Source organism: Puma concolor, chromosome F2, assembly GCF_028749965.1.
Source record: "Puma concolor isolate L17-30 chromosome F2, mPumCon1.1.hap2, whole genome shotgun sequence".
NCBI classification, from domain to species: Eukaryota; Metazoa; Chordata; class Mammalia; order Carnivora; family Felidae; genus Puma; species Puma concolor.
The window spans coordinates 67858261-67875138 of NC_141684.1; the positions used below are offsets into that span (position 1 = coordinate 67858261).

Sequence of the window (16878 nt, forward strand, 5' to 3'; positions counted from 1 at the left end):
CCATTCTAATTTAAAGAATGGAATCACCTTAACATATGCAATATGACCAAGGAAGAAATAAAGTAAACAGCACTGGCTCCAACACATAACCCAAATTAGACATTTAAACCATTCTAAAAGCATGCACAACTTGCAAAATGAGCATAGAAGTAACCTGACTTCTTAGATTTTTAGCAACCAAATCCAATTACAGATAATAGTATGACTCAATGTGAGGATCGTGGGGGTATATATAATACCTCCAGAATATACCTCAGCTTTTATATAATTCACCACTAATATGTTCAGAGTTTCACTATCACCTGAGAGAGTTCCAGAAAGTATTAGAAACTACACTGGCTACCACAACCAGTAAAAACTGTTAACTCTTGCTTTGGAAATGTAAACTGAAAAGATGGCACAGACTGGAAAATAGGTCAGTAGAAAGATAAGACTAGATCGATATTGAAATATGAATATTAAATAAAGAATATAAGAGGCGAAGCTACTGTGAAGCTTAGAAGAGAATTACCTGTAATTCAGGAATCTGAATCATTCACACCAATGATCATACAGAGGATTATCATACGAATAGTGTTAATAACACAAGAGGACTAAGAGAAGAAAAATACCTGACTAGAGAAAAATGGGAAGCATCACAGTTTTACAAATTCAACATAAGAGGCCAAGGAAAAATAAGTTCATGGACAAGTAATTCTAAAACCATATTTAAGCAAACTCTACCTTATACATGTTCACAGGTCTTAATCTTATAAAAAGAAATCCACAGGGCAATAGCAACTATACCATTCAATCATTCTCCTCTTGAATCTTGTATTTAGTCACAGGTCAAAACTCTCCTATGATGCCAGAGCAGTGGAACACTATTTATGCATCACAACGTGACAATTACGAGTCTAAAGTTAACCTCCCATGCCTCCAGTAAGCAAGATCTTAACTGGAGATGAAGAGGACAAAAAGCTCACAAAGAAAAATTTGAAAAGGATTTGCCAAGGTCAGGGACTAATGTTTCTGCCAACTTTTAGCATTCCTTGCTATGCATGCTTCAGGGCTAAGTTTCAACTATTATCTTCCCATCTGCTTAATATCAGGAGGAAAGAATACCAGGTGACGTCTACAAGTGAAGGTGGCCAGAGATTCAGCTTTTACTTATAAGGACTAAGTAGACTACTCAGGATTTTTATACAAAGTTAAAGGAAATAAAAACAGATCGCTTTATGTGATTTTTTTCAAGTATATGCAGTAGACTAACAATGCTTTTCTGTTACCTGGGAATTGCATGGCACGTAGCACCAGAGATATGAAGAAAGGTCTATGTAAGCTAATGACTGGAATATTGAGAAAGAAGAAGAGTCATAAAACCTTTACTCAACTGTAGGAAAAAGTGAGGGGAAAGAGCAGCTAACTTTCAGGAACTCTAAAACTAGGTCCTACTTTATTTTTTCTATTCAGCCCTCATGGAGTGGGAGAAATTGTAAATGGCTGTGAAGAAATAATGAACAGATGGTACTGAAAAGTCACCATCTGTGCACTGGGAGACTGTAAGGCCCAAGTGTATCTCCTACCCTAACTGGTGGCTGAACTGTTGTCTTGTCAGTATACTGGAGAAGGGAAGACTTCCTCTAAAGATAAATTGCCATTAGTATTTTTTCAGATGTAAGAGAGGGGGAAGGAGAACACTGCCACTGCTAGATACTTTGATTTAAGAAATAAAAATTCAATTCCATTAGAAAATTATTAAATAGTTATTAAACAGAAAAGCTCTGCTTTGCTTTATTTATAATGACTACTGACAAATAATCTAATCATGAATCTGTGTGCATGTGTGTTTGCATGTCTGGGTCTAGTAATGACAGTCCATAACATTTAGCAACAGTGTTTGAAAGTGATGACAGCAAGGAGGAGGATGACAACAAGAAAGCAATTTGTTCTTTTTTAACATTGTGAAATGCTATTGTAGAAGTGTTGAAGTGTGAGCTTGGAATCTGAAGCTATCATCTGTCTCATCATGATGACTGTACTCAAATTTTATGTGGTAATTCATCTGTTATAGACTAGTTTAATCTATATTACTATTTGAGAGGTAGCATTTAGCAGAAAAAGTACAAATTTAATTCTAAACAAACAGATTTTTCTCAAGATAAGCTATTTCATATTAACACAAAGGTCATCATTCTGAGGGCCACATATCCCTGAAATTACATGCAAAATTTTGGGCATACACAGTATTTTTCTGGAAGAAAGTCTGTATCATTAATCAAAATTTCAAGTAGTCTAGGATGCAACACAGTACAAATCCTTAACTGCAAGGGAGCCAGTGGAAAATCCAAAGTGTGTATTGGGGAGAAGGGGTAGAGATAGGAAGATGAAACTCTATTAACAATTTCAAAATCCCCAATTAAAGATAAGACTTTCCTCAAGTCTCTTCTTCCTTACTCTAAACTCCTAGCCACATTCACCTTCTTCCTCCACAGCACAAAAGGAAAACAAGGTTTTAATTCTTAAGTTATTACTGGAAATATATTACTAATGCAAATTAGTAATCTGCTAGAACTGTGGTTATACCTGTAAAACAAAAAATGTTTGGTGAACGTACACAATTTATGCAAAAGAACTAGGTATAGTGAACCAATCAGTGAGAGCTATTGCATACAGTGGTGCTGATATGTACAGTGAAATACAAAGAGCTAATCATCACCGGTTGTTCTAATGGCAAAAACAAATCCCTAATCTCAAAGCTTCTTTTTTTCTTTTTAAGAAGATAAAACATGTAAAGATGAAGGTAGTTTCTGCTCTTGGAATACTTTGATTAGTATCAAGTTCATTATCCAACCAATGGGAAAATATGTATTTATTACTAAAAGAGGGAACTAAAAAGTTTTATTTTCAGATGTCCAAAAGCAAAATCTTGGTAGACTATACACTTCCTTACACTTAGGCAGCACACTAAGAGGTCTTAGAAAGAAATAACTCCCAAGGATCAAACTGCTTTATGTTAGAAAAAAGACTTGTTTTTATATAGATTTTCAATTAACTCATTAAAGTTGATGATTATACACTACATACAAAAACAATTTTGGGGGTCTCCAGGGTGGCTCAGTCAGTTAAGCAACTGACTCTTGATTTCAGCTCAGGTCATGATCTCACGGTTTGTGAGATCAAGCCCCACATCGGGCTCTGCGCTCACAGCATAGAGCCTGCTAGGGACTGACTGACTCACTCTCTCTCTCTCAAAATAAACATTTAGAAAATAAAATCTTGTTCAGTTACTATTAATAGGAAGAGCCCTTAACTGTGATTACAATACAGGGAATAAGTTAATGTTCTGTTACCTGGTCCATTTGTTGATGAAAGGCACACATTTTACCCCTCAAATGAACAAAGCTAAATTAAACGAACAAGCTAAAGAAAGTGTTTGTTATCTGTTCCTGAAACTAAACACTTTGGCTTCATCAGCATTAGTCACATTCACCCTGACCTGGGCCAGGAATGGGGGTGAGTGACAGAGCAACAAAACTATGGAAAACTAACCATTACTGAATGTAGCTATAGTATGTACAAGCCACTGAAGTAGCTGTTTTACATACAGTCCTTTAATCCACAGGCTAACTCTACAGTAGTGGTTCCTATCTGTAATTTGTAGATGAAGAAAGTAACTGGCAGAGACCAATTTCAGACCCGGAGTTGTTTGAATCAAGGACCTATATCTTTCCTCTAAATTACACTTTTTAAAAAAATTATCATTTTTAAGTAATCTCTATGCCCAACGTGGTGCTTGAACTCATGACCCTGAGATCAAGAGCTGCATGCTCTTCTGACTGAGCCAGTCTGGCACCCCGCCACTAAACTGTAATTCTTACTAAAATTGGAAATAAATAAGAAACATAAATTATAAAGCGTGGCTTCTTGGGAATTATAAGTTACGAAAGCCTCCCATCTTTCTGAAAGCAACAGAAATTATTTTGCTGTCGGTACTGAAATGTTAATCTACTCTATACAGCCAAATGGTGGTAAATAACAAATGAGAAACACAGTATATAGCTACTTTAAGTGAAGTCCAAAACAGAGAAAGATGTAACTGAAAAAGATGAAAATAGTATTAACTTCACAAACCATTTTCCTACTGCTTATCCTCAAACTAATAATCTTAAAATTATGCAGATATTTAAAAAGGTATTTTTATTTGGTTCTTTGCTTTTTATCTCCAAAGAAAATAGATGTAATGTTGAGGGGTTGGGGGATTTAAAGTTTAACTTTCTCTTAATAAGACATGAGAAAACACAAAATAAAAACAGGAGCAAAAGTAGTGTATTAAAAAGTATACCCATAATCAATTTATGTAACCTGCCTATATCTTTAACAAACAAAATTTAATTTCACATTACAGATGAAAAACATTGAATTTGAAAATGAAAAACAAATATTCCACAAAATACATCTAGCAGAACTACTGCTCTAGTAACTTTACACTGGATCTAAAAATAAAAAATATGTATCAGTAGAAAACACTTCAAAAATCAAGATCAGAACTAACCTCTTTGGCATAGAATATTATACTAATTTTTTCTTCATATCTACAGTTGTTATATTTTCAGAGACATGACTTACCTTTTACTTTAAACAGTTGTATGATAAACCACATTATAACAGCATTCAATATTAATAATTCTACACACAACATTCAGGGTTGTCAAGTGTTAGCCAAACATATTTTATTCATTTATATATATATATGTATGTATGTATTTCTTTCCTCACTACTAACAAATGCATTGCCCTTAACAGTCACATGAATGTTGGTACATTTTCAATAAAATTTCAATAAAATTTTCATTTTAACCCAGAATGTTACTCTAGTACTTAGGATGCTAGGTAAAGATTCACTTCTATGACTAAAATAAACATATTGAATTTAAAATGTTGGTCATATATAGATTTATTTCACTTTCTCAGAAAAAAATCTTAAAACATACAAGTGTCTGGATTTTAAAAATTAATTTGGAGCACTCACCGATTGCATGCTTACTCCAACCTGTTGAAAAACCATCCTAATTAGGCGCTTAATCCAGCCAAGCATTTAGATGGCAAAGTCTCTCCAAATTTGCATTTCAAGTACTCCAGGCATACATAGCAGCACATGGTCCAATAAGCACACTAAAATTTTAAAATGCAAATACTAAAATGAAATAATTGTTATTTAGAATCTTTGCTGTCTGCAACATGTCTCACAAAGTCTAGTCTAAAACATTTTAAAACTTTGCATGTAGTTTACTTAAGAGAAAACAAATTTTGTTGTGATCAGCTTTAAATAAATAGTACAGTATTTTTTTAATGATTTTTTTTTTCCAGCCAGGTTTCTTAGTTGGAAGCAATAAAAACCCACTATGAGTAATTTAAGTAGAAAATATTTTTATGAAAAGATATATAGTAGATAATAATGTATATAACAGATAACTGATATATACGCTACACAGAGCCAGGAAAGACATCCAATACTGGGGCAGAATTGGTCCTGAGAAGACATCACTGCAACTGCTACTGCCCCCCCTCCCCCCCCCCCCCCCCGCCCTCCCAGAATAGAACAGTCTGCCAGTTCTCACTTTTCTGCCTCACTGGCTCCTGAGTTGCTGTCCATACTGATGGCATTTGCTTGGCCAAATCTACCTGACTATAGTTACAGATTCTGCCTCCTACCAAAGCCATAAAGGAATTCCAGAAATATGGAACAGGAATTCAGATGCTACAGGGTCAAAAATGACAAAAGTCCTTCCACACTTCTGGCACTATATAACCCCTGCCACTCACCTCCTTCTTCCCCATCAATATACTATATATCTGATAGAATTTTTCAGAGAGAGCATGGGAGTGGGTGAGAGGGGCAGAAGAAGAGAGAAAATCTTCAGCAGGCTCCACGCTGGCACAAGGCTTGATCCTACAACTCTGGGATCTTGACCTGAGTCAAAATCCAGAGTCTGATAATCAACTGACTGAACCACCCAGGTGCCCCTCTGTCTGATAGAATTAAATTGTTAAATCGTCATACAGCCTAAACCAGTCTGCTGAAAGTGTTGGTCTCCAGTGAAGCAGTTTGAACAAAACTATGTCAATGTACTGCTTCCTCATCAAAGCAGTCTTAATTAAAAACAAACAAAATGGCTGAACAAAACAGTTCGGTGTACTTATTATTACTAAGTACTTGGTATTACTAAGTAGACTTAGTAATATATTTGATTTACACTCTGATGCAAGCTCATCCCATTACAGACCACAAAAAGAGTTTATGGTCTACACTTTGAAAAAAACTTTATGAATAATTGGGGGAAGGGGAGATAAACGGTGCCACAAATATACCAGACATTGGGTGAAACATGAACTGAAAAGAGCCAGGTCCTAATGACAAATGAAAGTATGTAATAATTCTAAGCACTGGCAGAAATATATAATTTATTGATAACTGTGAAATGGTCATGACTAGAACTTTGGTGAGACAGAGACACAGATATATTTTAATGTTACCAATATCTATTACTGCTTGTAAGAATGCCATACTCTGAGAGTTAATGGGAAGAAAAACAGCAAAGGTCCAAAAATAATGTCAAAGCTGGGGGAAAAAAAAAAAACAACTACCTGGGAGAAAAAAAGATGGTTTTATGTCAGATTTGAAAACCTATCACTTTTATATATACATACGTATTTTTTTACCTTTTTTTTTTAAGTAGGCCTCATGCCCAATGTGGGGTTTGAACTCACAACCCTGAGATGAAGAGTCACATGTTCTACCAACTAAGCCAGCCAGATGTCTCGAAGATGAAATTTTTTTAAGTTTTACTTATTGGGGCGTGTGGGTGGCTCAGTCAGTAAAGTGTCAGACTAGATTTCAGCTCAAGTCATGATCTCATAGCTCATGAGATTGAGCCTTGCTGTTAGCACAGAGCCTGCTTGGGGTTCTTCCTCTCCCTCTCTCTGTCCCTCCCAAGCTCACACACACATGCATCCACTCTCTCAAAGTAAACTTTTTAAAAATCCTATTAAAGTTTTATTTTTTTTTAATTTTTTTTTAACATTTATTTATTTTTGAGACAGGGAGAGACAGCATGAATGGGGGAGGGTCAGAAAGAGAGGGAGACACAGAATTTGAAACAGGCTGCAGGCTCTGAGCTGTCAGCACAGAGCCCGATGCGGGGCTTGAACTCACGGACTGCGAGATCATGACCTGAGCCGAAGTCAGGCGCTCAACCGACTGAGCCACCCAGGCACCCCAAAGTTTTATTATTTAAGTTATCTCTACACCCTTTGTGGGGCTCAAACTAATAACCCCAAGATTAAGAGTCGCACACTCTTCTGAGTCAGTCAAGCAACTCAGCCTATCACTTTTTTAAAATGTAACTTACACAGAAAAGTACACAAATTTTAAGAGTCCAACTTGATGAATTTTTATGTATATATAGACCTGTGTAGCCACCACTCAGATCAAGAGCCCCAGGACCCCCAAAAGCCCCCATTCTAACCACTATTCTGACTTTTAAAAAAAGTTTACTTATTTTGAGAGAGAGACGAGGTGCCTGGGTCCCTCAGTCAGTTAAGCGTCTGACTTCAGCTCAGGTCATGATCCTGGGGTTCATGGATTCAAGCCCTGGCATCGGGCTCTGTGCTCAGACCTCAGAGTCTGGAGCCTACTTCATATTCTGTGTCACCCTCTCTCTGTCCCTCCCCCACTCGCATGCACAAGGAAGAGAGAGAAACCCAAGCAGGCTCTGCCTTGTCAGCACAGAGCCCAACGCAGGGATCATCAGTCTCACAAACCTCAAGATCATGACCTGAGCCTAAATCAAGAGTCAGACGCCCAGCTGATTGAGTCACCCAGGCGCCTCTACCATTATTTTAACTTTTATGAGCATTTATTAGTTTTGCCCACTCGATGTATTCTTTTGTGTCTGACTTCTTTCATTTAACAATGTCTGTGAGATTAATTCACATCCTTTGTAAATCAGTTATTTTTCGTTGCTGTTATGTACTATACCACAATTTACTTACCCAATTTACTGTTCATGAATATTTGGGTTGTTTCCATTTTTTATCTATTACAAATAAAGGTGCTAAAATAATTCTTGCACATAGCATAGAAAGGTACACATAAAAACTCATTTCTCTTGAGGATATGCTCAGAAGTAAAACTGCTACATCACAAGATATACAGACAGTCCCAACTCACAAATGGTTCAACTCATAATTTTTTGACTTTACAATAGTGTGAAAGCAAATACACATTCAGTAGAAAACACATTTCAAATTCTGAATTTTGATCTTTTCCTGAGCTTTCAATATACGGCCGATACTCTCACGTGATGCTGGGCAACAGCAACTAGAGCTCCCAGTCAGCCACGTGATCACAGGGTAAACAACTCATAGACTTATAGCCATTCTGAAACCATACAACCAATCTGTTTTCACTTTTAGAATGGTATTAGGTGATTTTGCCCATCTGTAGGCTAATGTGTTCTCATCACATTTAAGGTAGGCTAGGGTAGGCTATGACATACAGTAAGTTCTGTGTACTAAATGCATTTTAGACTTATGGTATCTTCAATTTATAATGGGCTTATTGGGACAGAACTCCATCATCAGTCCAGGAAGATCTATATAAATAAAATATATGGCTACATCTTTAATAGAAACTAACATCTTTCCAAAGGACACTCTCATAAGCAAGTAAATGAGAGAGTTCTAGTTGTGCTACAATTTTTGTCAATACTTGCTTCGTATTGTTGGTATTTTTTTTTTAACGTTTATTTTATTTTTGAGACAGAGAGAGACAGAGCATGAACGGGGGAGGGACAGAGAGAGAGGGAGACACAGAATGGGAAGCAGGCTCCAGGCTCCAAGCCATCAGCCCAGAGCCCGACGCGGGGCTCGAACTCACGGACCGTGAGATCGTGACCTAAGCTGAAGTCGGATGCCTAACCGACTGAGCCACCCAGGCGCCCCGTATTGTTGGTATTTTAAATTTTAGCCATCCTACTGGGCTCTTTACATGTCTTGGGAGCATTCTGGTATCTTCTCCAAAGTATCTTTTGCTCATTTTTCAAATGGATAGGATTTTTTTTTAATATTTTAAAATTATTTTTGCCAAGAAGAGATGTTTTGCAATCTGAGCCAAGGATTGGAGAACACAGGCTTGGATAAAGGAGATGAAATCTAAGAGTGAATGACTAAGAAAAGAAGCCAGAATAGAAACCCCAGGAAATACTTAAGGAACTAGCATAAAAAATAAAAACCCCTGGGGGGAAAATGATCAAAGGGTAGTAGAAAAATAATGACAGAAGTGCTGTCAGCAAAGAAACAAAAAGGACATTTCAAGAAAAGAAATGGTCCTTGTTAAACGGAAACACACAGGAAAGAGGTCACATAGTCAGTTGGTAGCCTCCTACTGCCAACCTTTCCTCCAAGCCTCTCCACTGTGCTCTCTAGAACGCTTCTTAAAGATAAATGTCCCCTCCTTTCCTGAACTGACACTGGGCTCTCCCTATTTATAATCCTGCTTCAAAGCCTTCTCAGAGGGTTCCTCCTTGCTTACTCTCTTGCTTTATATCAAAGCTATTCCTAATCAACAACTTCTCTGCATTTTGGCCCCCTGAGCACTAGTAAATCAATAAATGTATCTTCTATTTGCCAGTGCTAGGTGATTTTAATATTCAGACATGACACATCCCAGAGATTACTGTGTAAGCCCATTCATATAAAGAACCAAACCAGGTAAAATTAAAAGTAAGCTAATCACAGATTTTTTTTTTTTTCAAGTTTTGTTTTGTTCTGTTTTCCTGTTGAAGACAGGGGTCCTGACTGGCAGGTCTGAGAGGTATTTCTAAGGGTGCTGGCAATACTCTGATCTCTTAACATAGACACTTAGGTATGTTTATTCTATGAAACTGTAGGAGAGTTGAAAATACTGACTCTACCTTTAGTCTTTCATCTTGCTCATATCTGCTCGCTCAATGATCTCTCTTGGGGCTATGTGTTCCTGACCCCTTGGAGATTAATATGCATCCCTCAGAAATGCCCGCCAAGGAGGCTTGCTTTGGCCTCCCATGAATCTGTTAGAGGTAACAGTCATTCCCTCTCCTGAAGTACAGATGGCACCACAAGGTCTGTTAAAGGTTAGCTGTCAATTAAGCGCCTGCAAGCCCTCTGATCTCACTAAGACTAAAATGCCCTCCTGCACATTCTATAAAAATCTGTAGGCTAAGATCCGGACTTTTCAGGGAATAGCTGCACAGATGTCCAGATTATCATCCAACCAACCCTGTCAGTAAGTTACCCAGAATAAAACTCTGTGTTAACTGTATGGAGTTGCCTGTTGTGCTTTTCAGTCTTAAGTGTCTTCTCAGTTTGGAGGATACTTTGTAGTCCTTCCTCCACCTACCAACAGAAACTTATCAAGATGTATCCTTACATACTTTCCTTAATGTAAGTTATACCTCAAATAAAAGCTTTAAAACCATACATAGCCTTTGACCAACTTATGCAACTTTCAGGAATTTCTCTCAAAAGCATTGTATGTAATAACACATGTGTAAAGATATTGTCTACAGTGCTTTTTCTAACCACAAAACTGGGATCAACCTTAATGTTCATCAATAAAACAATTGTTAAATTACAATATACTCATATTAGAAAATATTATGCATCTATTAAGTGAGTGAAGTCCAGATGGTAATTACACCTGTGATGAGCATAACACAATGTATAAACTTATTGAATCACTATGTTGTACACCTAAAAGTAATGTAACATTGTTGTGTTAACTATTCTCAATTTTTTTTAAAAAGTAACAGTCTATATAATGACTCGCTGGAATATACATGATACAGCAAGAATAATGTTTTGTTTTTTTAGGAAGAATATGTTAAGTATGATCTTATTTCTGTAAAAAACAAAAATCTTCAACCATTTTTTTTTAATGTTTATTTTTGAGAGAGCCCAAGTGAGGGAGGGGCAGAGAAGGGGAGACAGAGGATCTGAAGCAGGCTCTGCGCTGACAGCAGCAAGCCTGATGCAGGTCTCAAACTCACTAACCGTGAGATCATGACCTGTGCTAAAGTCAGATGCTCAACCAACTGAACCACCCAGATGCCCCAAGCCTCAACCTTTTTATTTATAGAAAGATACACATCAAACTCTTAAAAATGGCCAGAGCAGGTAGAAGTGGACTTTTCTTTGTATGGTTTACTTTTCATTTAAAAACAAAATCTAGGAGCACCTGGCTGGCTCGGTCAGAAGAGCATGCGACTCTTCATCTAGGGGTTGAGTTCGAGCGCCACCTTGGGTTATAGAGATGAAATAAACTTAAAAAAAAAAATCTAGAAAAAAAGAATCTCACCTTCTAGCTTTCCCTCAGATACTCCTCTGACCTACCTTGTCCATACTGAGACCTTCGGTCTATTCTTCCCTGCAATTTTCATCAACCTAATCAATCCCTTTCCACCTTCACTTTCTTCTACCCCCATGCAGCCAAAAATCACTTGAACCACTCTGTGTCAGTATTTTCAACTCCTTACTCTACTGCTCTATTTCTACAAACCACAACTTGATTAATCCAACAGGCTTCATTTCCTACAATTGGACCTTAGAAAAATTACAAAATCTCACATTTTGATGTTGCTACAAAAATGTGCTACCTCTGACATCAAACGGGCCCTCACTGCTGTCTAGCATTCTAGGCAAATATTTTCTTACTCTTCCCCCTCTTCCATTCCCCAAGCAGCTTGTTCAAGCATTCTTCATGCTATCCAAATCTCTCCAACCCTTCCTCCATCATTTCTCAGCAAAAATGAAGCACACTACTTCAAATAATAGAGAAATCATCTAACAGGAAATCCCTCAACATCCTGCCACTCCACATGCCATACACTTACCTACATCCGCACCTATTCTGTCCCCATTCTCTCCTGTCCCTCCTTCCACCTAAGGGCTCAGGATTACACCCCCTCAACTCACAGGTCTCATTACATCAGCTCCACTCTGTATAGATAAATCCTCTTTTCTGTCCTATGTCAGCTTCGATCACATGCCACCTTCTGGTTTCTCCCATCTGCTCTCAAACCAAAGATCCAAAACCAAGCTCCTTAATTTTCTTCCTAAATCTGCTACTCATGTGTTCCCTACCTCAGAAAATGGCACTCATATCGTCAATCATTCCTTCTTTCTCTTTCATTTTCTACAATCAAGATGTAGGTTTCCTCCTAAAAAGATCAGATTCCATTTACATTGCTATTTTATTCCAATCCAGTTATCCAAAGCCTACACTATCATAAAAATCTATTAACTAGACTACTACTAGTTAATAGTCCCCCCCCAACCAACTTTGCTCTCCCCTTTCTTTTTTTTTTTTTCTTAGCGTTTATTTATTTTTGAGACAGAGAGAGACAGAGCATGAACGGGGGAGGGGCAGAGAGAGAGGGAGGCACAGAATCTGAAACAGGCTCCAGGCTCTGAGCCATCAGCCCAGAGCCCGACGCGGGGCTCGAGTTCACGGACCGCGAGATCGTGACCCGAGCTGAAGTCGGACGCCTAACCGACTGCGCCACCCAGGCGCCCCTGCTCTCCCCTTTCTATTCATTCTCAATACCAAAATAAGTCCTTTATGATATCTGGTCTCTGTACTTTCCTATCCTCTGTATCTTTCATACTCTACTCTTCGATCTGGTCATACAGATAATTCTAAAAACTCAACAGGCTCTCTAGACTTTTCTTTTATCCAGTATTCCACCTCCCTATAGTTTCCCTATATCAAGCTAGGTCCTACTAGTCCTTTATTTCAGCTTAGCTATCACTTCCTCCAAGAGGTTCTTCCTGATGGACCAAAGTTTTTCCTGATGGACCAGGATTAGGATACTCCTGTAAATATTATCCTATATACCACATTAAAACAATGTACCTAAACTGCTTATCTCCACAGCACTTTAATCACCAAAAACTATCTTATTCACCACAGTGATCTCAGCACTCAGTATACAGAATATAACAGTTGCTAAGTTAATATTAAAATATTAAACGAAGGACATCTAAGACGCAAGCCAGTATCTTTTCTACATTATCTCAAATGTGAACAGATTATGTAAGCATTTTGCTTCTACTTATAGGTGAACTAGGTAATTTCAGACAAATCATCCTCCCAAGAGGATAAATAAACTGGACAAAATATAAAAATCATCTATTTAAAAGCATCAGAGAACTGTCAAGGCAGAGAAGTATATCCAGGCCAGTAGTTATTTCCTTGGGGAAAAAAAAAATTAAAAAAATAAAAGGGACTGACTTCTAATGAAATTTACTGAGAGAAGGCACCTATAACAAGTATAAGGAATGAAAAAGTAAACATCACTATCAATCACAAAGGTGCTAAAAATAATAATAGTAAAGGGAGAGGCGCTTGGGTGGCTCAGCTGGTTAAGCATCCAACTCTTGGTTTCAGCTCAGGTCATAATCTCACAGTTCGTGAGTTTGAGTCCCAGGTTAGGCTTCACACTGACAGCTCAGAGCCTGCTTGGGATTTTCTCTTCTCTCTCTGCCCCTCCTCTGCTCATGCTCTCTCAAAAAAATAAATAAACTTTAAAAAATAATAATAAAAAGGAGGCACCTGGCTGGCTCAGTCAGTAGAGCATATGACACTTGATCTCAGGATTCTAACTTCGAGCCCCATGTTAAGTGTAGAGATTACCTGGGGCACCTGGGTGGCTCAATTGGTTAAGCATCCAACTTCAGCTCAGGTCATGATCTAGTGGTTCACAGGCTCAAGCCCCTCGTTGGGCCCCGTGCTGACAGTTCAGAGCCTGAAGCCTGCTTTGTGGATCATGTCTCCCTCTCTCTGTCCCTCCCCTGCTTGTACTCTGTCTCTCTCTCTCTCTCAAAAATAAAAACATAAAAAAAAAAAGAGTAGAGATTACTTAAAATTAAAATCTTTAAAAAAAATAATAATAAAGGCAAAACAAAGCTACGTAAGAAGTTACAATGGTGGTTACCTTTCGATGGGAGTGGGTAATAGTTGGTGGAGAGCATAAAGGAGCTTTCTAGAGTGCATACAACTTTCTATTTCTTAATGTGGGCAGTGATTACATGGACATTTGCTTTGTAAGAATTTATTGAGTTATATATTCATGTTTGTGCATTTTATATTACATTTTGTGTGTGTCATACTTCAAAATAAAAAAGGCTTAAAAAAAGATGGCTAAGAATCAGACTGTATTTTGTTTTCTAGGTTCTGTATGAATACATACATAATTTAACTTCAAGAATTTTATGAGGATGATATAAGCTTATAGTCTAGTCTACTGTGACACAGACTATAAGAAATAGCAAACTATTTGGGGGAGGAGGAGAACAGGTCATTGGCAGGGCAGTAGACAAGACTAAATGAAAATAGATAAATCTTGAAAACAGACTTTCTCTTCCCTCTACAAATACTATAAAAATATATAAGAGTGTACAGTTACACCAATTAAAGTTTATGGCAATCAAATCAAAGATAACACTAATACTGCTTTCAACAAATGCAGTGTATGCTTTTGAGATAGTTATGATAAAAAAAAATTCATTACCAGTAAATAGTTTCACAATAACCCTGTTAGTAATAATAGCAAAGTTGTTATTAATTTATGTTGTCATTAAATTTAAAATGCCAAAAACTTTAAAAGCTACAACAGTACACTGGAGCTTATTTTTATAAGGTCTTTGGGAACTATTCAAGAGAATGGCCATTTAATTATCTTTACAATATGAGAGAGGAGTATGACCATTTTATAGCAGAGGTGGAAGGAGTCTAAAATGATTAAAAGGACATTCTTATTCAGTTGGTTAATTTATTAGAATAAGGTTTCCTGTTCTCAGAATACTAAAAGATTAGATAAATCAATGCACCCCAATGACACTCTACATTCTAGTGCCAAAGAATGATGCGAAAGAAAAATAAGGACCATGAAGTATTAAAACAAACAAAAAAAAAACCAAACAACTTATTCAATTTGAAGTTACTGTCCTTTATTTTGAGACTATATCCTTCTTACATTCGGTGTAAAAAAGCCTTTTCTGTTAGGATATGGGGACAGCAGATGGATGTTACTTGATTTTTTTTTTTTTTTTTAATGTCCTTACTCATCACAATGAAAAGTTGTCAATCCTATGTCAATGCCATGCCCTCCCTACTTTCTGGAAATTAAACTTGAAATTAAAATCTAGTGACCACTGCTATACTTCAGTCTGGTTGAGACTTTAAATCAGAACATACTATAAAATAATGATATAGTATTTGACCCTTGGGTACAATTTAATGGCAATTATTCAGGATTAATATTCTACACTGTTCATGCAAAATTAAATACACTGCTATATTCCCAGTGCCTAGCACAGAATCTAAAGTATAAGTCATACTTGTTTCAGTCCACAAATGAATAAATCTCATGACCTAAACTACATCTCTCAACAACCAAAAAAAAAAACCTGTTCAGATAAAAAGTTTAATAAGACAAATTACAACTTGATGATATTTCTTTTAAGGACAGATTTTATATACGAAATTACATTTCTGAAGGGCATTTTCTGTAACATTTTTAGAGGTCAACTTTTCTGATATAAAAGAGATTAGAGGGGGAGCCTGGGTGGCTCAGTTGTTAAGCGTCCAACTTTGGCTCAGGTCATGATCTCACGGTTTGTGAGTTCGAGCCCCACATCAGGCTCTGTGCTGACAGCTCAGAGCCTGGAGCCTGCTTCAGATCCTGTGTCTCCTTCTCTCTCTACCCCTCCCTGCTCACACTCTGTCTCTCTCTCTCAAAAATAAATAAACATTAAAAATAAATAAATAAATAAATAAATAAATAAATAATAAAAGAGATTAGAGTAGTCTTATATATTCATTTGAACTAAGAGTGTACTATTTTCATGTGAGGATCTCTGAAATATAACTATAATGAATGACATAATTACATATCTTCTTCTTGAACTATTTTTATTTTAAGCACTCCCATGCAAATGAATTAAGTACTATGGCATCAATTTTATTTTATTTTGTAATATTTATTTATTTTTGAGAGGGAGAGGGAGGGAGGGAGGGACCGGGGGAGGTGCAGAGAGGCAGGGAGACAGAGGATCTAAAGCTGGCTCCAAGCAGACAGCAGAAAGCCCAATGCAGGGCTCGAACCCAGCAACTGTGAGATGATGACCTGAGCCAAAGTCGGATGCTCAACCGACTGAGCCACCCAGGCACCCCTTCTGGCATCAATTTAAAAACAATCTTTTGAAAAAACTGTTCAGGGGCACCTGGGTGGCTCAGTCAGTTAAGGGTCCAACTTCGGCTCAGGTCATGATCTCACAGTTAATGAATTCAAGCCCCGCATCAGACTCTGCTGACAGCTCAGAGCCTGGAGCCTGCTTCAGATTCTGTGCCTCCCTCTCTCTCTGCCCTTCCCCTGATCGAACTCTGTCTCTGTCTCTCAAAAATAAATGAACATTAAAAAAAATTTTTTAATAAAAAAATTTTTTAGGGGCCCCTGGGTGGCGCAGTCAGTTAAGCGTCCGACTTCAGCCAGGTCACGATCTCGCAGTCCGGGAGTTCGAGCCCCGCGTTGGGCTCTGGGCTGATGGCTCAGAGCCTGGAGCCTGTTTCGGATTCTGTGTCTCCCTCTCTCTCTGCCCCTCCCCCATTCATGCTCTGTCTCTCTCTGTCCCAAAAATAAATAAACGTGAAAAAAAATTTTTTTTTTTAAATAAATTTTTTAAAGGTGATTTTCATAAGTTGTGTAATAATTACTGCCCCCTGCATATTATGTGTATAAATAATTACCTGAGGGGCAAAACTCAGTAAATTCCTTCTTTCTCTTTCATTTTCTACAA

At 37.5% G+C, this 16878-nt stretch overlaps 1 protein-coding gene across 1 annotated transcript in view; it reads right to left on the bottom strand.

The window, feature by feature from the left end:
* The window catches only part of MTFR1 (mitochondrial fission regulator 1), a 65032-nt gene that overhangs the window by 35293 nt on the left and 12861 nt on the right, over positions 1–16878 (bottom strand). Inside the window, exon 2 of the mRNA XM_025922900.2 lies at positions 5012–5154. Within this exon, the coding sequence (XP_025778685.2) occupies positions 5012–5077 (66 nt within the window). The 5' untranslated portion in view covers positions 5078–5154. The remainder of the gene's footprint in view (positions 1–5011; positions 5155–16878) is intronic.